General features: G+C 50.6%; 1 protein-coding gene and 1 pseudogene across 1 annotated transcript in view; both read right to left on the reverse strand.

Moving 5' to 3' along the window:
* The window catches only part of NAT8L (N-acetyltransferase 8 like), a 49,282-nt gene extending 42,325 nt beyond the window's left edge, over positions 1–6,957 (reverse strand). The window contains exons 1-2 of the mRNA XM_029061968.2: positions 6,354–6,957; positions 2,297–2,461 (exon numbers count right to left, since the gene is read on the reverse strand). Coding sequence (XP_028917801.1) covers positions 2,297–2,461; positions 6,354–6,690 — 502 coding nt within the window. The 5' untranslated portion in view covers positions 6,691–6,957. The remainder of the gene's footprint in view (positions 1–2,296; positions 2,462–6,353) is intronic.
* Positions 6,958–11,284: 4,327 nt separating this feature from the next.
* On the reverse strand, positions 11,285–11,395 carry LOC114811484 (annotated as a pseudogene).
* Between the last annotated feature and the right edge of the window lie 12,047 nt (positions 11,396–23,442).

Below are 23,442 nucleotides of genomic sequence, written 5' to 3' on the forward strand. Positions count from 1 at the left end.
CTACTCACGGTACCTCGATCTCGCCTATCTCGCTGCCAACCTCTTCCGCACGTCCTCCTGCTGGCCTGGAATTCCCTCCCCCTTTATATCAGACACACCACCACTCTCCCTATCTTCACAGCCCTATTAAAAGCACACCTCCTCCAAGAGGCCTTCCCTGACTAAGCCTTCATTTCCCCTCCTCCCTCTCCCTTCTGTGTTGCCCTTGTTTGGATCTGGACCCTTCAAGGACTTGATATTTACCCCCACCCTCTGTCCCACAGCACTTACGCACGTATCCGTTATTTATTGTAATGTCTGTCCCCTTCCTTGCGGACAGGGCCTGTCTCGACCAACTCTGCTACAGTGTAGTCTCCCAAGTGCTTAACAGTGTAAGCGCTCAATAAATCCCATTAATTGATTGATTGATCAGTTACTACTAACCAGCCCCAGCTCTCAGAAAGGTGACCGACTGGGCTGTGAAGAAAAGAGGGAACAAACGCTACGGGGGAGAAGCGTAGCCTTGGCCCCCCACACCTTCGGGTGAGTCAGTGCCTCTCTGGGGGCGGGAGGCTTCCCGCATCCTTCCCCTCCCCCTCCCGATCCTGCTGCCACTCCAAACCTCGGCCCATGGACACAGAGCTTCCTGTTTTGGAGCTGAGAAGCAGCTCCCATTCCTGTAGACCCCCGACTGGACCCTTGGGTTCTAATCCTGACTAATGCTGGGTGCCGGCAGTGTGACCTTAGGCAAGTCACGTAATTTCTCTGTGCCTCATTCTCTTCATCTGTAAAATGGGAATTAAATGCCTGTCCTCCCTCTTAGACTGCACTTACCCTTCTTACCGCACAGCACGTATGAACATAGCCTTAATTTATTTATCTCTATTAATGTCTGTCTCCCCCTCTGGACGGTCAGCTCCTTGTGGGCAAGGAAAGTGTCTACCAACTCTGTTATACTGTACTCTCCCCAGTGCTTAATGCAGTGCTCTGCACACTGTAAGTGCTCAATAAATACCATCTGCCAGCCCCATGTGAGACTGGGACTGTGCCTGATCTGATCGTCCTGTACCTCCCCCGGCACATAATAAGGACTTAATGGGTATGATAATTATTATATTTTATTGGTATTATTTTTATCATTATCATCATTATTATTAAAATCCCTGCTTCAGACACGGGTACTGTGAAAAGTCCCTACCAGCCCGATGCCCAGGTGGCACTAATATGCCACCTTCCTGCAGTAGAGAGGCAGCAAGGTCTAGCAGAAAGCACCCATGGCTGCGAGTCTGAAAGGCCAGTTCTAGCCCCAGCTCTACCCCTGGCCTGCTGCATGCTACCTGTGGTATTTGTTAAGCGCTTACTATGTGCTAAGCACTATACTAAGCGCTGGGGTAGATACATGATAATCAGGTCCCACCTGGGACTCCCAGGCTCAGACGGAGGGACGACAGCTATTGAATCCCCATTCGGCAGATGAGGTAACTGAGGCTCAGAGAAGTGAAGTGACTTGCTCGAGGTCACCCAGCAGACAAGTGGTGGATCCCGGATTAGAACCCAGGTCCTCTGACCCCCAGGCCCGTGTTTATGACTTTGGGCAAATCACTTAACCACTCTGGTCTTCAACTGCCTCAGCGGTCCAATGGGTATCACACCCGCTCTTCCTCCCTGATGGGCCCGGGAGCCCCATGTGGGACAGGGATTGGGTGTCTAATCTGATCATCAACGGTCTACCCCAGGACGTAGCTCATTGAGTAAGCACTTAATACCACCGTCATTATTCCTACATTATAATTCCAGCATTTCCTCCTTGGCTTTATAACAATCAGGACAGGGAGTGTCCCAAACTTTTTCCCAACATTGAGCTGGGCTGGCCACTCTCCAAGAGCCGACACACAGTAGCTAACACCCAAGGGGAAAAGGTTAATGAGGAAGCTTCCAACTGCCTTCCTCCTCCTCCTCCCCTCTCCTCGGTAGGGAAAGGGGAGAACCCTGAGGGCCGGGAACAGCTGCTTCTCCAACCCTCAGCCCGTCCAGCCTGATTCCCCGGGCTCTCACCCCTAAGGGACAGTCTGAGGGCCGGCCCCGGGAGTGACCAGGCCCGGACCCCACCCCCATCCCCGGGACCCTGAGGGACACGACTGGTCAGGCTGACCCCCTGGGCCCCGGGCATGCCGAGGGAGGACAGATGAGCCCCCTCACGGCCGGCCGCACGGAGACCAAGAGGGAGGGATCTGAATGCCATCGGTGTTTTGGCTTTGCTACGGCTTTGTGCGGCAGCAGAACTGGGAGAAAACGCCTGAGTGGAAATGATACTCACCTGGTGGTTTCATGTAATATTGCTCAATATCAGACATGTCCGTGTGCAGGGCGCAATTGAGATACGTGAGGATAACTTTTCTACTGTAGTAGTACCTCATGCCCATCAGAAACACGGGCACACAGCAGGTCAGCAGCAAGGACTTGGTCACAACAAAGCACAATACTATGGAGATAAGGAAGAGAAATAAACGATACCTGTCAGAAAAGAGAATTCAGTGTTGATTTCGGAATGCAAAACCCCAAAATATCACAGACATCATATGCAATTCAAGACATCACACTTAAGAGGAAATGACAAACAGTAAGAAAAAACAGTGTTACATAGGTTCAAAATAAAATCAACATCAAATGCATTTCTGCCTCGGAATATACTTTTTCAAATTAAATCATCTTAACGTTGAAAACCCGAAGGGGAGAAAAATAAATTAAAATTAAAAAAAAGGGTGAGTCAACTAGCTGTAGAATTCAGAGCCCCAGGTGGGGGGCCAGGAGGAGGGGGAGGGGAGGTAGAAGGTTTTGCCGGGATGATAGGATCCCACTCCGCCTCTTGGCTGCTGTTTGGCCTTGGGCAAATCACTTCACTTCTTTGCCCCTCAGTTCCCTCATCTGCAAAATGGAGATTCAGTACCTGTTCTCCTTCCTACTTAGACTGTGATGAACTGGTACCTACCTCAGCGCTTAGTACAGTGCTTGGCACATCAAAAGCACTTATCAGATACCACCATCATTATTATTATTCCTATTATCGTTGTTGTGATTATTATCATTATTATCATCTTCATTACAACCCGACCGACAACTGTCCACAGCTCTGAATCCCTGAAAATGAGACACAAATCTCTGCCACCAGGTAACCTAGTCAGGGACTCCAGTGGCTAAATTTGTCTCAGGCCCCCAGTAGCGATGGTACAGGTGCCTACAAGGTGCAATGCACTGAACTAAGCACCTATGGGGCACAATGAAGTGTACTAAGAGCCTATGGGTGCAGTGCACTGCGCTGAGCACCTGCTGGATGCAATGCAATGTGGGACCCCTCGGGAAAGTACACAACTGCGGGTTATTTAAGATGGGGGTGGGTTTCTGCACGGCTTTGACTCCATCTCCGTCCCAGGACAGGGGTCTTCCTTGGCCCGGTGATGGTCTGGGGGTGCAGGAGTGGCTGGTCTGTCCATCCCCCGCCCCATCCCTGCCCCATCCCTTCCGCCTGGAATGATGAAAAGAGGTTTGAGAGAGGAAGAATGGGGGCGTAGGGAAGGGAGAGGGCAAGCTTCCAGGGATGGGGCTGTGGGCAGAGAGGGCTCGGACTCCCATCCCCTGTGCCCCCTACCCAGCCCTGGCTGACCTCACCCCCGGCAGCAGCAGTGGGACGAGGCCGCACATTCAACATCATCATCATCATCAACAACAATGGCATTTATAGAGCACTTACTGTTTTTAGGGCACTGTACTAAGCGCTTGAGAAGCGGCACGGGGTAGCGGACAGAGCACGGGCCTGGGAGCCAGAAGGTCACGGGTTCTAATCCTGGCTCCGCCACTCGTCTGCTATGTGACCTTGGGCGAGTCACTTCACTTCTCTGGGCCTCAGTTCCCTCCTCTGTCAAATGGGGATGGAGACTGTGAGCCCCTCATGGGACAAGGGACTGTATCTAACCCGATTTGCTTGTGTCCACGGTGCCTGGCACATAGTAAGTGCTTAACAAATACCATCCTTATTATTATAGTACAGCAGAGTCAGTGGGCACGTCCCCCACCTGCCCCCTGCCCCCGACCCATTTCATCCTGAGACAGGCAAGGGCAGGGGGACCCACCACCGATTGCAATAACCCCTCTAGACTGGCCCTTCGTCGTGGGCCGAGATGGCCTCTACAAATTCCACTGCACTGTAGTTACCCAAGCGCTTAGTACAGGGCCCTGCGCACCGTTAGGGCTGAGTACAGGCCCCTGATTGACAGTGATTGATGGACCGATGGGCCGGTGGCCGCTGCGGGGTCGGGGCGGTGACCCCCGCATTAGGGGCCCTGGACCCTCATTCGGGGTCCTGTGGGCCCGGCGGCGGGTTGCGGGGGAGCTGCGGCGCTGCAGCTGCGGCCCAGGGTGGCCGCAGGGGAGCTGCATTGGTGCGGCTGCGGCCCAGGGTGGCGGGCCCGGCGACGGGCTGCAGGGGAGCCGCAGCAGCGCCGCTACAGCCCGGGCTCGGGCTGTCGGCTCGGGGTTGCAGGGGAGCTGCTGCAGGGGAGCTGCAAGGCGGGGAGCTGCATCGTGGCAGCGGCTGGGGGGGCTGGAGGCGGGGCAGGGGAGGGGACCGGAGGACGGAGGGGTGGGGGGAGGGGCACCGCTTCAGGAATTTGGGGACCCCCGCGACCCCGGGCCCCGCCGCAGCTGCAGCAGGACCAGCGGCAGAGCTGCAGCAGAGCTGCAGCAGCTGCAGCCGCCGGGGTGACGAGGCTCGTCCGCGGCCCAGGGGCGCTGGCCTGCAGCTCTGGAGAGCTCCGAAGGGCAATCCCCCTGCCTCTCCTCCCCACAAGCCCCTAACCCTAAATCCTCCCCACCCCCCAAAAAAAAGAATTCCTTAACAACGACCCCCCTCCCCGAGGATGTGGCTGCAGGTCCTCCCAAAATGTGAAATGCTGGGGAGGGGATGCACGACCTGGAAGGAGCTCATCACGGTGTCCTTTTTATCTGATGGGTCGGAAGCGTACTGGACGCCCCGAGGGGCCGCCCCCGCCCCCCACCCCGGGATGGCGGGCAAGATGCTGGCGGCGGAGGAAGGCCCGGCGCACGACGGAGGGCGGCGCGGCGGAGGAGGCCCGAGGAGCGCGGCCAGGCAGAGGCCCGGAGAGGTGGAGGGGGCAGAGGGGGGCACCCAGGGCACCGACAGGGAGGCGCGGGACAGATGGAGGGGCCACAGAGACACGGAGGGCACCTACAGAGACGCAGGAGAGACAGAGGCGGAGAGATGGAGGAGGGCAGAGAGACAGGGAGGGGACCGACAGAGAGACACGGCAGAGACAGAGATGGAGGGGACCGACAGAGACAGGAGAGATGGAGGGGGCAGAGAGACACGCAGGGGACCGACAGAGGCGCAGGAGAGACAGAGATGGAGAGGGGCAGAAAGAGATAGAGGGGACCGACAGAGACGCAGGAGAGACAGTGGAGACAGAGAGATGGAGAGGGGCAGAAAGAGACGGAGGGGCCTGACAGAGACGCAGGAGAGACAGTGGAGATGGAGGGGGCAGAGAGAGACGCAGGAGAGACAGTCGAGATGGAGGGGGCAGAGACACATGCAAGGGACCGACAGAGACGCAGGAGAGACAGTGGAGATGGAGAGGGGCAGAGAGAGACGGAGGGGCCCGACAGAGACGCAGGAGAGACAGTGGAGATGGAGGGGGCAGAGAGAGACGCAGGAGAGACAGTCGAGATGGAGGGGGCAGAGACACATGCAAGGGACCGACAGAGACGCAGGAGAGACAGTGGAGATGGAGAGGGGCAGAGAGAGACGGAGGCGCCCGACAGAGACGCAGGAGAGACAGTGGAGATGGAGGGGGCAGAGAGAGACGCAGGAGAGACAGTCGAGATGGAGGGGGGCAGAGAGACATGGAGGGGACCGACAGAGACACAGAGGAGATGGAGAGGGGCAGAAAGAGACGGAGGGGCCCGACAGAGACGCAGGGGAGACAGTGGAGATGGAGGGGGCAGAGAGAGATGCAGGAGGGACAGTGGAGATGGAGAGGGGCAGAAAGAGACGGAGGGGCCCGACAGAGACGCAGGAGAGACAGTGGAGACGCAGAGATGGAGAGGGGCAGAGAGAGATGCAGGAGAGACAGTGGAGATGGAGAGGGGCAGAGAGACATGCAGGGGACCGACAGAGACGGCAGAAGAGACAGTGGAGATGGAGAGGGCAGAGAGACGGCCAGGGGAGACAGGAGGGAGGGTAGAGAGTCCCGAGTGACCAGCGGGTATTTTCGGGCCGAAGGACCGACCCCGGTGGAAAGGAGGGGTTGGACGGACGGACGGACGGACGGACGGACGGACGGACACGGGGACTGGCTACTTACATGCCAACAGCACGTACATCAACTGAGCGAGGGGCTGCTGTTTGAGCCCCCTAAAGGCGGTGTTGGGGACCCTCTCCATTATGCCGTCATAGAAGATGCGGCAGGCGACGTCCTGTTCCTTGGGGTGGAATTCGCGGATGTAAAGGGGCTCTTTCTTGAGCTCCTCCTCGGCCCCGACGCCGGAGGCCGGGAGGCCGGAGGCCGGGCCGCCCGAGAGCGACGGCCACATCTGGGAGGTGGAGACGATTATGGAATCTTTTTTGGATCCGGGAATGGCCTCATGGTCCTCCGCCACGATTTTAGTCTCGCAAACCATTTTGGGAGAGAGACAATGCATGCAACTGGCCGAGAAAGGGGGGGAAGGCAGGGTGAGAAAAAAAAATAAAATAAAATGAATGGAGGCCCGGGATGCGAATCGACGAGGCGGGGGAGGGTGGGGAGGGGTGGGAGGGGGAGGGAAAAGGGAAAAAAAAAAAAGAAAAATGAGCGAGAGGGTTTCCTAGGAGGGAGGATCGGGCGGGACCAGACGGAAGGCCATAAAGAGGGTCCGGTGCATTTTGGAGAAGTATTTATAATGCAGCAGAGCCGGTGCAATCGCGGGGCCCGGGCCGGCGCTGGGTCCTAGCGCCCCGCCAGCGTCGGCTGCGAAGGGTCACCATGTGATCTGAAGGGATGGGGGCGGGGAGGGGTGGGGGAGACACCTCGGCTCGGCGTTGGGTTTGCAAATTACTACAGCATTTCCTTGCTCTCGGTGCGTCAGAGTGTGTGTGTCTGGGTCCGTCTCCTTCCCTGAGCATCCGAGCCCTCTCGGCCGCCTGGAAGCCCCAACGCCATGCTGGGATGGGCCAATCTCCTTGGAGAGAGGGCTGGGGGTCGGGGAGAGAATCAGTGGGGGGTTGTTGGGGAGGGGGGGGTTTCCTTCGAATAAGGGGGCAGCAGGAAGCACCGGGGCGCAGAATCGATACGCGACATTTTGCAGAGCGGTGTTTGCCATCCATCGGGAGAGGCGAGGGGGTCTCAGGCCTTCCATCCTTCCCCCCGCCTAACCCCCAAACCGCCCTTTAAAGCTTTCCGGAGAATCCCATCCCATGCTGCAATCGAAAAATCGCTGGCCTTCCTATAGTTCGGAAGGAGCAGATGGCTCCAGGGAAAAGAAAACTTTGGGGGCGTTGGGGTATTTATTGTTCCTTTTAACGTGGAGCCTTATTACTCCTTTAGGGCTGGGAATCGCAGGCCCCTTTCGGTAACCGGATAATAATAACTGTGGTATTTGTTAGGTGCTGACTATGTGACAGGCACTGTACTAAGCGCTGGGATGGATACAAACAGATCGGGTTGAGCACGGTCCTCGTCCCACGTGGGGCTCACAGTCTAAAGCCCCTTAGGAGATGAGTTGGTCCCTGGTATGTGCGCACATTTTGGGGGACGTCCAGCTGCAGCGAGCCCGAGGAAAAAGCACGTGTCTGGGAGTCGGGGGACCTGGGTCCTAATCCCGGCTTCCCTCCTATGTGACCTTAGGCAAGTTACTTAACTTCTCCATACCTCGGCTACCTCGAGAAGCAGCATGGCGTAGTGCATAGAGACCGAGCCTGGCAGTCAAAAGGTCACGGCTTCTAATCCGGGCTCTGCCACTTGTCTGCTGTGTGACTGTGGGCAAGTCACTTCACTTCTCTGGGCCTCAATTACCACATCTGTAAAATGGGGATTGAGACTGTGAGCCCCACATGGGACGGGACTGTGTCCACCTCGATTTGCTTGTATCCACCCCAGTGCTTAGTACAGTGCCGGGCACTAAATAAGCACTTAACAAATACTATCATCATCATTATTATTATTACTTCACCTAAAAAATAGGGATTAAATACCTGTTCTCCCTTCTACTTAGACTGTGAGCCCCATATGGGTCGAGGGACTGTGTCCCAACTGTTTATCTTGTATCCTAACCCAGTGCTTGGCCCAGAGAAAACGGTTAACCAGTACCACAATTATAAGAGAGAAGGAAGGAGGAAGAGGGATTGGTGTGGTTTAGGACCTTCTCTCCAGTTTCCAGGAAGTGGCATCTGGTTTCCTGTAGGCAGAGGGACCCGCCCTGTCCACAGCAGGAGCTCCATTAATACTATTGGGTGATTAATTGATCTATTGACTGGCAACCTCTCCGCCTTCCTCCTCCCCCCACCATCCCCCCACACACACTCTGCTCTTTCCCTCCTTGGGGATGCCTCAGATTGACTGTCCGTGACTTTTTTTAATATTATTTGTTAAACGCTTACTATGTGCCAGGCACTGTACTGAGCACTGGGATAGACACAAGCTAATCTGATTGGACACACTCCATGTCCCATTTGGGGCTCACAATCTCAATCGCCATTTTACAGATGAGGGAACTGAAGCACAATGATTCTCACCCCTTCAAAGCCTTACTGAAGGCCCATCTCCTCCCAGAGGCCTTCCCAGACTAAGCCCCACTTTTCCCCATCTCCCACTCCCTTCTGCGTCACCCTGACTGGCTCCCTTGGCTCTTCCCCCCTCTCCCCGCCCCACAGCCCTTATGTATACATCTGCCTTTCATTTATTTGTATTGATGTCTGTCTCCCCTCTTCCTATCCAAAAATGATGGAATTTGTTAAGCGCTTTCTATGTGCTAAGCACTGTTCTAAGCACTGGGGTAGACACAGGGTAATCAGGTTGTCCCACGTGGGCCTCACAGTCTTAATCCCCATTTTACAGAAGATGTAACTGAGGCACAGAAAAGTTGTGACTTGCCCAAAATCACACAGCTGATAAATGGCGGAGCCGGGATTAGAACCCATGGCCTCTGACTCCCAAACCCGGGCTCTTTCCACTAAGCCTAGCTGCTTCTTTCAAGACTGTGAGCTCGTTGTGGGCAGGGTTTTTCACTCTTTATTGTTGCATTGTACTTTCCCAAGGGCTTACAGTGCATTGTACTTTCCCAAGCGCTTAGTACAGTGCACGGTGCATAGTGAGCGCTTAATAAATACTTTTGAATGAATGAACTTGCCCAAGGTCACAAGGCAGACTTTTCAAAGCAAATCCCCGGGGGTCCTGGTTTGGCTGTCTTCCTCTTTTAGGTCCATCCCACGCACCTTGCTCGCCCGATGGCTCCGAAAACCAAACCCGACCTGGGAGCGCCTTTGTCCGGAATGAGAGAGTGAGTCACCTGCCGGGACGGAGTCATCGACCGCTCCCTCCTCCCTCCTCATTCAGTCAGTCGTATTTATTGGACACTTACTGTGTGCAGAGCATTGTACTAAGCGCTTGGAAAGTACAATCAGGGAAGCAGCGTGGCTTAGTGGAAAGAGCACGGGCTTGGGAGTCAGAGGGCGTGGGTTCTAATCCGGATCCGTCACTTGTCTGCTGCGTGAGACAAGCGTTTAACAAATACCACAATTATTATTATTATTATTACAATTCGGTAACAAAGAGAGACAATCCCTACCCCACAACGGGCTCACATTCTAGAAGGGGGGAGACAGACAACCCAACAAAACAAGTAGACAGGCATCAATAGCATCAATATAAATAAAGAGAATTATAGATATATACACATCATTAATATAAATAAATAGAATAATAAATCTGCACCTATATACTCAAGTGCTGTGGGGAGGGGAAGGGGGTAGAGCAGGGGGAGGGAGTCGGGGCGAAGGGGAGGGGAGGAGGAGCGGAGGAAAAGGAGGGCTCGGTCTGGGAAGGCCTCGTGGAGGAGGTGTGCTCTTCGATCTTCCCTCCTCTCTCTTCGATCCTCATTCATTCATTCAATGGTATTTATTGAGCGCTTACTGTGTGCAGAGCACCTTACTAAGCGTTTGGGAGAGTGTAATATAGCAATAAATACAGAACAGTGCTTGGCATAGTAAGCGCTTAACAAATGCCATCATTATCAATAGAGACAATCCCTGCCCACACCGGGCTTATAGTCTGGAAGGGGGGGGGAGACAGACATCAAAACAAATAAGGGCAGTAATATAAATAAATAGAATTATAGATACATACCCTTCAAAACAAGTAATCCTCCCTCCTCCTTTGCTGTCCTTCTTCCCCTCCCCTGAAGTGACCGATGTACGCCAGGCTCCCAGGCCCCGTGGAGGAGCGGGCGGAACGTATATGTAAGGGTCTCCGCCGGCGCACGTCTCGGCTTTTGCTCTTATCAATCGATCAATCAATCAGTGGCATTTGCGCAGCATTAATCCCTGGGGAGAGTGCACTTCAGTGGGAAGACCCAATCCCCGCCCTTGAGGAGAGAACAGTCTACTGAGTGTACAACACTGCACTCACTGCTGGGGACGGTCCAGCAGATGGTAGGAATAATAATAACAATTATGGTATTTGTTAAACGCTGTGTGCCAAGCACTGTATTAAGTGCTGGGGTGGATACAAGCACATCGGGTTGGGCACAGTCCCTGTCCTAGGTGGGGCACATAGTCTCGATCCTCAGGAAACTAAGGCCCAGGGAAGTGAAGTGACTTGTCCTAGGTCACACAGCAGACGCGTGGCAGAGCCGGGATTAGAACCCGTGACCTTCTGACTCCCAAGCCTGTCCACTACATCATGCTGCTTCCCCAGAAAAAAAAACAAAAACACAATAACTTGGTTAGATGCCACGAAGTAGGTGGCAATGCCTTATCCATATATTCATTCAATCGTATTTATTGAGCGCTTAATATATGTTGGTATTTGTTAAGCGCTTACTATGTGCAGAGCACTGTTCTAAGCGCTGGGGTAGACACAGGGGAATCAGGTTGTCCCAGGTGGGGCTCACAGTCTTAATCCCCATTTTACAGATGAGGTCACTGAGGCACAGAGAAGTGAAGTGACTCGCCCACAGTCACACAGCTGACAAGCGGCAGAGTCGGGATTCGAACCCATGCCCCCTGACTCCGAAGCCCGTGCTCTTTCCACTGAGCCACGTGTAATATGTGCAGTGCACTATACTAAGCACTTGGAATGTGCTGTAGAGGCCACTAGGACCCCTTCCATCCTTCTCCAGGGGAGTCCTAACCTTCTCTCCTTTCATACAATACATGGTATTCATGGTATTCTTTTCATTCCTTCATTCGATCGTATTTATTGAGCACTTTCATCAGCTCTTGGAACAGGGCTTGGCTTATAGTGAGCGCTTAACAAATACCATCATCATCCATTCATTCATTTCATTCAATCATATTTATTGAGCGCTTACTCTGTGCAGAGCACTGTACTAAGCACTTGGAATGGACAGTCTAAGAGAAGCAGCGTGGCTTAGTGGAAAGAGCCCGGGCTTGGGAGTCAGAGGTCGTGGACTTAATTCCGACTCCTCCACTTGTCAGCTGTGTGACTTTGGGCAAGTCACTTCACTTCTCTGTGCCTCATTTACCTCATCTGGAAAATGGGGATTAAGATTGTGAGCCCCAAGTGGGACAACCCGATAACCTTGTAACTATCCCAGTGCTTAGAACAGTGCTTGGCACATAGTAAGGGCTTAACAAATACCATCATTATTATTATTAGACAGGGAGAGACAGATAATATAAGTAAATGGGCATCGATATAAATAAATAAAATAACAGATATACATAGAAGCAGCGTGGCTCAGTGGAAAGAGCACGGGCTTTGGAGTCAGGGCTCATGAGTTCGAATCCCAGCTCTGCCACTTGTCGGCTGTGTGACTGTGGGCAAGTCACTTCACTTCTCTGCGCCTCAGTTCCCTCATCTGTAAAATGGGGATGAAGACTGTGAGCCCCACGTGGGACAACCTGATTCCCCTATGTCTACCCCAGCGCTTAGAACAGTGCTCGGCACATAGTAAGCGCTTAACAAATACCAACATTATTATTATTATTATTATAAGTGCTTACTGTGTGCAAAGCACTGTACTAAGCGCCTGGGAGAGGGCAATAGAAAAATAACAGACACATTCCCTGCCCACAGCGAGTTTACCCTCTCGAGGGGGAGACAGACATTAATAGAAATCAATAAATGACAGAAAGGGACATAGGGGCTTTGGGGTTGGGAGCGGGGGATGAATGAAGGAAGCAAGACAGGGTGGCGCAGAAGAGAGAGGGAGAAGAGAAAAGGAGAGCTTAAACAGTAAACTCGATCCCTGCCCTCGAGGAGCGGATAATCTACTGAGTGCCAAGCACTCTACTAACCGCTGAGGACAACCCAACAGCTAGAAGACCCTATCCCTGCCCTCGAGCATTCATTTATTCATTGAATTGTATTTATTGAGCTCTTTCTGTATGTAGAGCACTGAACTAAGCGTTTGGAAAGTACAAATCATCAATAAAGAGAGACAATCCGTGCCCACACCGGGTTTACAGTCTAGAAGGGGGGAGACAGACATCAAAACAAGAAAATAGGCATCAGTATAAATATATAGACATATGTATATATATATATATATATACATCAAAACAAGTAAACAAGCATCAATATAAATAAATAGTGCTCGAGCAGCAGTCTATTGTGTGCCGAGCACTGTAGTAACCATTGGGGAGAGTCCAACAGAGAAGCCGCGTGACTCAGTGGAAAGAGCCCGGGCTTAGGAGTCAGAGGACATGGGTTCTAATTCCGACCCCACCACTTGTCAGCTGTGTGACTTTGGGCAAGCTATTCATTCATTCAATAGTATTTATTGAGCGCTTACTATGTGCAGAGCACTGTACTAAGCGCTTGGGATGAATAAGTCGGCAACAGATAGAGACAGTCCCTGCCGTTTGACGAGTTTACAGTCTCTGTGCCTCAGTTAACTCATTTGTAAAATGGGGATTAAGACTGTGAGCTCCCCGTGGGACAACCTGATTACCTTGTATCTTAGAACAGTGTTTAGAACAGGCTTGGCACATAGTAAGCCCTTAACAAATACCATAATAATAATAATAATTAATAATAACATTTGTTAAGCACCACTTAACTCCACCTCAGCGCTTAGAACAGCTGTATCTAATAATAATAATAATAATTATGGCATTTGTTAAGTGCTTACTATATGCCAAGCACTGTTCTAAGCACTGGAGTAGATACACGGTAATCGGGTTGTCCCACGCGGGACTCACAGTCTTTATCCTCATTTTACAGATGAGGTAACTGAGCCACAGAGAAGTGAGGTGACTTGCCCAAAGTCACACAGCTGACTAGGGGAGGAGCAGGATTAGAACCCAGGCCCTCTGACTCCCAAGCCCGTGCTCTTGCCACTAGGCCAGGCTGCTTCTGATAATGGTATTTGTTAAGCACTTACTATGTTCCAAGCACTGTTCTAAGCGCTGAAGTAGATACAAGGTTATCATGTTGCCCCACGTGGGGCTCACAGTCTCAATCCTCATTTTCCAGATGAGGTAACTGAGGCACAGAGAGGTGAAGTGACTTGCTCAAAGTCACCCAGCTGACAAGTGGAGGAGCCAGGATTTGAAACCACGACCTCTGACTCCCAAGCTCGGGATCTTTCCAGAAGACCCTATCCCCGCCCTCGAGCATCTGACAGGCTCCAGCGTGCCGAGCACTGTACTAAGCGTTGGGGACAGTCCAACGGGAGAGATACCCTCGGGGTCGCCAAGTTCGGGGGTGGGGTTGAGGGGCGAGGAGTGGGTCCCCCGAGGGAATCAGGCCCCTTAAATGGGTCGAAGCAATTGGCAAAAAGCCCGCAGGACCAGCTCGCCCTCCCCCCATTGCCCACTCCCACCCGCGGCCCCGGATTCGGGATAATAATAATAACAATAATATTTGTTAAGCACTTTACTATGTGCCTGGCACTGTACTATGTGCTGGGATGGCAAAAGAGCACGGGCTTGGGTATCAGAGGTCATGGGTTCTAATCCCCACTCTACCACTTGCCAGTTATGTGACTTTGGGCAAGTCACTTGACTTCTTTGGGCCTCAGTTCCCTCATCTGTAAAATGGGCATGAAGACTGTGAGCCCCACGTGGGACAACCTGATTACCTGGGATTTCCCCCAGCGCTTAGAACAGTGTTTTGCACATAGTAAGTGCTTAAGAAATGCCATCATTATTATTATTAATCCCCACTCCGCCACTTGCCAGCTGTGTGATTTTGGGCAAGCGACTTGACTTCTCTGAGCCTCAGTTCCCTCCTATGTTCAATGGGGATGAAGACTGTGAGCCCCACCTGGGACAAACTAATCACCTTGTATCTCTCCCAGCGCTTAGAACAGTGCTTGACACATAGTACGTGCTTAGCAAATACCACCATTATCATTATCAGTACAAGCAGGGCCCATAGTGTCAGTTCCCAGTTTCCAGATGAGGTCACTGAGGCCCAGACAATAATAATAATAGTGATGTTGGTATTTGTTAAGCACTTACTATGTGCAGAGCACTGCTCTAAGCGCTGGGGTAGATACAGAGAAGCAGCGCGGCTCAGCGGAAAGAGCAGGAGCTTTGGAGTCAGAGGTGATGAGTTTGAATCCCAGCTCTGCCAGTTGTCAGCTGTGTGACTGTGGGCAAGTCACTTAACTTCTCCGTGCCTCAGTTCCCTCATCTGGAAAATGGGGATTAAGACTGTGAGCCCCACGTGGGACAACCTGATTCCCCTGTGTCTACCCCAGCGCTTAGAAGAGTGCTCTGCACATAGTAAGCGCTTAACAAATACCAACATTATAAGAGCATGGGCTTTGGAGTCAGAGGTCATGGGTTCGAATCCCTGCTCGGCCACTTGTCAGCTGTGTGACTTTGGGCAAGTCACTTCACTTCTCTGGGCCTCAGTGACCTCATCTGTAAAACGGGGATGAAGATTGTGAGCCCCAAGTGGGACAACCTGATTCCCCTGTGTCTACCCCAGCGCTTAGAACAGTGTTCGGCACATAGTAAGCGCTTAACAAATACCAACATTATTATTATTATTACAGGGTAACCAGGTTGTCCCACGGGAGGCTCACAGTTAATCCCCATTTTACAGATGAGGCCACTGAGGCACAGAGAAGTGAAGTGACTGGCCTAAAGTCACACAGCGGACAAGTGGCGGAGGCGGGATTAGAACCCATGACCACTGGCCTCCCAGGCCGACGGGGGCAAACCTCCCCAGGTCCGGTCCGTCCTGGCTGGGACCGGCCGGCCTGGGCTGGACCCCTGCCCCCTCCGCCCCCCCCGACGCGCATGCGCCTGGCGACTTCAGTGCAGGTACCCGGGGGGGTCCTCCGGGTGCACACACACTGCGCTACACACTGCGCTGCACCCTGCGCCCCTCCGCTCCCGCCTTTCGGTGGCTACGAGGCAGCGGGGCCCCGGGAGAGCGCGGACAGCTTTATAATAGGGATGGGATTTGTTAAGCGCTTACTATGTTCTAAGCGCTGATGCATCGATCAGTCGGTCCTTCAATCAGTCGGTGGAAGTTTATCCATCGCTTACTGCGTGCAGAGCACTGGACGAAGCGCTGGGGGAGGCACACCGCCTCCAAGAAGCCTTCCCTGACTAAGCCCTCCTCTTCTCTTCTCCCACTCCCTTCGGCGCCGCTCTTACTCCTTTATTCATCCTCCCTCCCATCCCCACGGCACATATGTATATATCTTTGTATATATCTGTAATTGATCTATTTATCTATTTATATTAATAAAAATACTAATTATGGTATATGTTAAACGCTTACTATGTGCCAAGCACTGTTCTAAGCACTGTTCTACACCTCCTCCAAGAAGCCTTCCCTGACTAAGCCCTCCTCTTCTCTTCTCCCACACTCCCTTCGGCGCCGCTCTTACTCCTTTATTCATCCTCCCTCCCATCCCCACGGCACATATGTATATATCTTTGTATATATCTGTAATTGATCTATTTATCTATTTATATTAATAAAAATACTAATTATGGTATATGTTAAACGCTTACTATGTGCCAAGCACTGTTCTAAGCACTGTTCTACACCTCCTCCAAGAAGCCTTCCCTGACTAAGCCCTCCTCTTCTCTTCTCCCACACTCCCTTCGGCGCCGCTCTTACTCCTTTATTCATCCTCCCTCCCATCCCCACGGCACATATGTATATATCTTTGTATATATCTGTAATTGATCTATTTATCTATTTATATTAATAAAAATACTAATTATGGTATATGTTAAAGGCTTACTATGTGCCAAGCACTGTTCTAAGCACTGTTCTAAGATGGCTCAGTGGAAAGAGCCCGGGCTTGGGAGTCAGAGGCCATGGGTTCGAATCCTGGCTCTGCCACTTGTCAGCTGTGTGACTGTGGGCAAGTCACTTCACTTCTCTGGGCCTCAGTGACCTCATCTGTAAAATGGGGATGAAGACTGTGAGCCTCATGTGGGACAACCTCATTTCCCTGTATCTCCCCCAGCGCTTAGTGCTTAAGTGCATATAGTAAGCACTTAACAAATACCAACATTATTATTATACAAGGTAATCAGGTTGTCCCACAAGGGTCTCAGAGTCTTAAGTCCCATTTTACAGATGAGTTCACTGAAGCCCAGAGAAGTGACGTGGCTTGCCCAAAGTCACACAGCAGACAAGTGGCAGAGCCGGATTTAGAACCCATGTCCTCTGACTCCCAAGCCCGGGCTCTTGCCACTGGGCTATGCTGCTTTTCTGTTAACGTCTGTCCCTCCCTCTAGACTGTGAGCTCTTTGTGGGCAGGAATGGGACTGTTTGTTGTTGTATTGTTCTCTCCCAAGCGCTTAGTACAGTGTTTTGCACACAGTAAACACTCAAGCAGCTTGGCCTAGTGGATAGAGCACGGGTTCTAATTCCGACTCCACCGCTTGTCTGCTGGGTGACCTTGGACAAGTCACTTCGCTTCTCTGGGCCTCAGTTCCCTCATCTGTAAAATGGGGATTAAGACTGTGAACCCTATGTGGGACAGGGATTTTGTCCAACCCGAATATCTTGTCTCTACCCCAGCGCTTAGAACAGTGCCTGGTATGTAGTAAGCGATTAATTAATAATAATAATAAATACGATTGAATGAATGAATGGGAGAGACCATAGGTTTGGTAGACTTGTTCCCTGCCCACAAGGAGTTTAGAAGTCAAGTCGGGGAGACAGACAATGAGACAAATGACAGACCGGGGAAGTGGCGGAGTATAAGGAGGTAGACAAAAGTGCTCTGGAGTTAGGGGTGTCAAACGTTTTGGGGGTATTGATGTGTATATATCTATAATTCTATTTATTTGTATTGATGCCTGTTGACTTGTTTTGCTGTCTCCCCGCTTCTAGACTGTAAACCCGTCGTGGCCAGGGATTGTCTCTCTTTATTGCTGAATTGTACTTTCCAAGGGCTGAGTACGGTGCTCTGCACACAATAAACGCTCAAGAAATATGATTGAATGAACTGGATAAATGAAAATGCATAAGCGACACAGAAGAGAAGGAATGGAGGGTGGTGAAATGAGAGGTTAATCAGGGAAGGCTTCCTGCAGCTCCACACTGTTTCGTGAAAGCCCTATCTTTCATTCATTCAATAGTATTTATTGAGCGCTTACTATGTGCAGAGCACTGTACTAAGCGCTTGGGATGAACAAGTCGGCAACAGATAGAGACAGTCCCTGCCGTTTGACGGGCTTACAGTCTAATCGGGGGAGACGGACAGACAAGAACAATGGCACTAAACAGCGTCAAGGGGAAGAACATCTCGTAAAAACAATGGCAACTAAATAGAATCAAGGCGATGTACAATTCATTAACAAAATAAATAGGGTAACGAAAATATCTTCCCCGTAGCCTCTCAGTCCCCGCCCTCTAGTCGCCCCGTCCATATTCATTCAATCGTATTTATTGAGCACATACTGTGTGCAAGGCGCCGTATTAAGTGCTGGGGGAAGTACAGTGGAAAGAGCCCGGACTGGGGAGTCAGAGGTCATAGGTTCAAATCCAGACTCCGTCACTTGTCAGCTGGGTAACCTTGGGCAAGTCACTTAACTTCTCTGTGCCTCAGTTACCCCATCTGTAAAATGGGGATGAAGACTGAGAGCCCCACGTGGGACAACCTGATGACCTTGTATCCTCCCCAGCGATTAGAATAGTGCTTTGCACATAGCAAGCGCTTAACAAATGCCATCATCATTATTATTATTACAACAGTAAAGAGTGACATTCCCTGCTCACAACGGGCTCACAGTCTAGAGGGCACTCCTCACTCCATCCCTTTCCCACCATGCTGGCCCCCTCTCAGCTCACTTCCATCCAACCCTTCCTCATCTCTCGTGCCATCCCCCCACCCCCCCACCCTGCCCATCCCTGTAATCCTTTTCATTCACTCATTCCATCGTACTTACTGAGCATTTACTGTGTGCAGAGCACTGTATTAAGCGCTTGGAATGTATAATTCAGCAATAGATAGACAATCCCTGCCCAACAATGGGCCAGTGCCATACTTCCTCCGCCTCCTCCTCCTCCCATGTCAGCCCCCCTCAGCTAACTACCATAATAATCATTATTATATTATATGAATAATAATATAATTATAATAATTGGTATTATAGTAATAATAATCATAGTATTTGTTAAGCACTTATTATGTGTCAGGCCCTGTATTAAGCACTGGGGTGGATACAAGCAAATCAGGTTGGGCACAGTCTTGACTTATGCACATATGTCCCTGTCCATAAGGAGGAGCAGTGTAGCTCAATGGAAAGAGCATGGGCTTGGGAGTCAGAGGTTATGGGTTCCAATTCCGACTCTGCGACTTGTCTGCTGTGTGTCTGCTGTGTGACCTTGGGCAAGTCGCTTCACTTCTCTGTGCTTCAGTTACCTCGTCTGGAAAATTGGGATTAAGACTGTGAGTCCCACATGGGACAACCTGATTACCTTGTATCTACTCCAGTGCTTAGAACAGTGCTTGGCACATAGTAAGCATTAACAAATGCCATCATTATTATGATTATTATTATATGGGGCTCACAGTCTCAATCCCCATTTTACAGATGAGGGAACTGAGGCACAGAGAAGTGAAGGAACTTGCCTAAGGTCAAACAGCAGACAAGTGGTGGTCAGGATTAGAACCCATGACCTTCTGACTCCCAGGCCTGTGCCCTATCCACTGAGTCATGCTGCTCTCACCCAACCCCCTCCTTCAATCCCCTTCCCCTAATGCCCTGTCCCCTGCACACTCAGCCGAGTGCGACCTGTGGAACCCCTGTTAGATCATGGAAAAGCATCCCTTCATCCTTGGGTTTCTGACCCAGGCACTGCTCCTTCTTGTCATTACTGGAACTTGGCTCTCCTCAGATGACACTGTCTCCCCTGCCGCTCTCACCTGGGGCTGGGGGGCTGAGGAAAGGGATTCAAAGGATCTTGTCTTCTGTCTCTCCCCAAGACTACTGGGAAAGGGGGAAAAGTGGACTTCCTTCTCGTCCTCCCCACCCCCATGCAGCTCTTGCACATCCCACCTCCGCCACCCCTCTCTTTCTCTTCCTTTGAAACCCACATGATCCTCCTCTACAACCCACTCCAATTATTGGTCACCCTACCAAGCCCAGGCCTGGAAGTCAGAAGGTCATGGGTTCTAATCCTGTCTCCGCCACTTGTCGGGACTGTGACCTTGAGCAAATCAACTCACTTCTCTGGGCCTCAGTTCCCTCATCTGTAAAATGAGGCTTGAGATGATGAGCCCCACGTTGGACAGGGGCTGTGTCCAACTTGATTTGCTTGTATCCACCCCAGTGCTTAGTACCATGCCTGGAACATAGTAAGCACTTCACAAATACCATAATTATTATCATTATTATGATTATTAAGGGCAGAAAGGAGGAGATCGTGCCTAAGAGTCCCAGCTCTGCCACTTGTCAGCTGTGTGACTGTGGGCAAGTCACTTAACTTCTCGGGGCCTCAGTTACCTCATCTGTAAAATGGGGATGAAGACTGTGAGCCTCATGTGGGACAACCTGATGACCCTGTATCTACCCCAGCGCTTAGAACAGTGCTCTGCACATAGTAAGCGCTTAACAAATACCAACATTGTTAAGAGTCAGTAGAGCTAACTGCTGGGGACTTTTTGCCCAACTGTTGGTGGAAAGAAGGTTAAAATTAATCTTTGATGTATTTCTTGGCTACTAGTTCCTTTATTATTTTATTCCTTTATTGGAGAAGCAGTATGGCTCAGTGGAAAGAGCCCGGGTTAGGGAGTCAGAGGTCATGGGTTCGAATCCCGGCTCTGCCACTTGTCAGCTGTGTGACTGTGGGCAAGTCACTTAACTTCTCTGGGCCTCAATTACCTCATCTGTAAAATGGGGATGAAGATTGTGAGCCTCACGTGGGACAACCTGATTACCCTATATCTAACCCAGCGCTTAGAACGGTGCTCTGCACATAGTAAGCGCTTAAAAAATACCGACATTATTATTATTATTGCTTATCGATCCCAGGAGAGAAAAATGGTCAACTATTTCAATCTTCTCTCCATCCACCACAAATGTGTGAAAACTTCCTGTTGTCATGATCTTTGTTTTCCTGACATACAAATTAGGCCCATCTTTTTGCTCTGTTCCTTGACTTTTAATAATAAGCCCTTCAAATCTTCTTCACTTTCTGCTAGTAGGGTTGTATCATCAGCAGAACAAAGGTTGTTGATATTCCTTCCTACAGTCTTTACTCCCCGTTTGTCTTCATCCAATCCGGCTTCTCTCATTAGGTATTCAGTGCAAAGGATGAGCAAATAAGGTGATAAAATACATCCTTGTCTTACACCCTTACTGATGGGAAACCAATCTGTTTTTCTATATTCTGTTCTCATTGTAGCCTCCTGTTTGTCATAAAGGTTCCATATTAATGCAATTAAATAATCTACAGAAACTCTCTGGGCATGTCACTCCCTCCTCAAAAATCTCCAGTGGTTGCCTATCAACATCTGTATCAAGCAAAAGCTCCTCATTATTGGCTTTAGAGCTCTCCATCACCTTGCGCCCTCCTACCTCACCTCTCTTCTCACCTTCTACAGCCCAACCCACACACTCCACTCCTCTGGTGCCGCTAACCTTTCTCACTGGGCCTCCTTAATAATAATAATGTTGGTATTTGTTAAGCGCTTACTATGTGCCGAGCACTGTTCTAAGCACTGGGGTGGACATAGGGGAATCAGGTTGTCCCACGTGGGGCTCACAGTCTTAATCCCCATTTTACAGATGAGGGAACTGAGGCACAGAGAAGTTAAGTGACTTGCCCACAGTCACACAGCCGACAAGTGGCAGAGCTGGGATTCGAACTCATGAGCCCTGACTCCAAAGCCCGTGCTCTTTCCACTGAGCCACTGGAAAGCGTGGCTTTCCACTGAGAAGCCACGCTGCTTCTCTCCTTCTCGCCTATCCTGCCGTCGACCCCTGACCTATGTCCTTACCTCTGGCCTGGAATGCCCTCTCTCCTCACATGTGCCAAACTAACACACTTCCCCCTTCAAAGCCCTACTGAGAGCTCACCTCCTTCAGGAGGCCTTACCAGACTAAGCCCCCCCTTTTCCTCTGCTCCTCCTCCCCTCCCCATCGCCCCAACTCGCTCCCTCTGCTCTACCCCTCTCCCCACTCCACAGCACTTGTGTATATATGTATATATTTATTATTCTATTTATTTTATTAATGATGTATATATATATCTATAATTCTATTTATTCATATTAATGCTATGGATGCCTCTTTACTTGTTTTGATGTCTATCTCTCCCCTTCTAGACTGTGAGCCCAGTTTTGGGTAGGGATTGTCTCTATTTGTTGCTGAATTGTACTTTCCAAGCATTTAGCACTGTGCTCTGTACACAGTAAGAGCTCAATAAATGCGATTGAATGAATGACTGGTCCAGCTTGCCCATTTTCCTTACTGCTCCAGTCGATATTTCCTTCTGCTACCTGGATCATTTTTAAAAAAAAAATTCATTTCACATCTCCCCACTTCTCAAGAACCTCCAGTGGTTACCCACCAACCTCGGCCTCAAACAGAAACTCCTTACCACAGGCTTTAAATCACACAATAAGCTCACTCCCTCTTACTTTACCTTACCAATTTTCTTACTACAACCCAATCCGTACACTCCGCTTCTATAACACCAACCTATTCACTGAACCCCTTTCTCATCTATCTCACCACAAACCCCTTGCTTAAGTCCCCCTCTGACTTGGAACTCCCTCCTTCTCCATACCCAATAGACCACTACTCTCTCCAACTTCAAACCCTTATTAAAATCATGACTCCGCCAAAAAGGCTTCCCCAACTAAGCCCTTATTTCCTGTATTTGTCCACCCTTCTGCATTGCTTATGCACATGGACTGTCCCCTTTAGGTGCTTAATATTCATACATTCATTCAATCGTATTCAATGAGTGCTTACTGTGTGCAGAGCACTGTACTAAGCACTTGAAAAGTACAATTCGGCAACAGAGACAATCCCTACCCAACAATGGGCTCGCAGGCTATTCGTCCCACCCTCAGCCCCATAGCACTAATGCACATATCTGTAACTAACTGGATTTATTGGACTTGGCAAGAAAGAGCTCACTGATGATTTTAGAGATGTCAATTTCCATGGAGCAAAGGAGGTGGAAGCCAGATAGTAGGACAGAATTGGAGGAGAGGAAGAGGAAAATAATGGAGGCCCTCATCCTACACCTCGAGCTGCATCCAGGAGAGAAGTCCTACTAACTGTGATCCACAGTTCTGCACAGGGAGGTGAGGAAATATTGGGGGTGGGGGTGAGGGGGGTGGTCCCCTACCTTTGTGACCCCAGTTTCACTCTGTAGTGTGGACTTGGCTGAGCTGAGCTGGGCATCGTGGCATTTGCTTGGTCCACGCTTCCTATACCCGCAGCAGGACAGGCTGGGGATAGATTGGGAAATAAGGTAGTTGTGGTGTTTAGGAATTCACCTGTGCCAAGCACTGTGCTGAACCCTGGGGTAGATACAACATAATCAGATTGGACACAATGCCTGTCATTCATTCATTCATTCATTCATTCATTCAATCATATGTATTGAGTGGTTACTGCATTAAAGCACTAGCTGCTTGGAAGAGTACAATATAACAATAAACAGACTCATTCCCTGCTCACAACGAGCTACGGTCTAGAGGGGGAGACAGACATTAATATAAATAAATAAATTCTCGATGATATTATAGATAAGGAGGAGCTAAGTCTGGGAAGGGCCCTTGGAGGAG

The sequence above is a fragment of the Ornithorhynchus anatinus genome, chromosome 4 (genome assembly GCF_004115215.2).
Source record: "Ornithorhynchus anatinus isolate Pmale09 chromosome 4, mOrnAna1.pri.v4, whole genome shotgun sequence".
In the NCBI taxonomy this organism is placed as follows: domain Eukaryota; kingdom Metazoa; phylum Chordata; class Mammalia; order Monotremata; family Ornithorhynchidae; genus Ornithorhynchus; species Ornithorhynchus anatinus.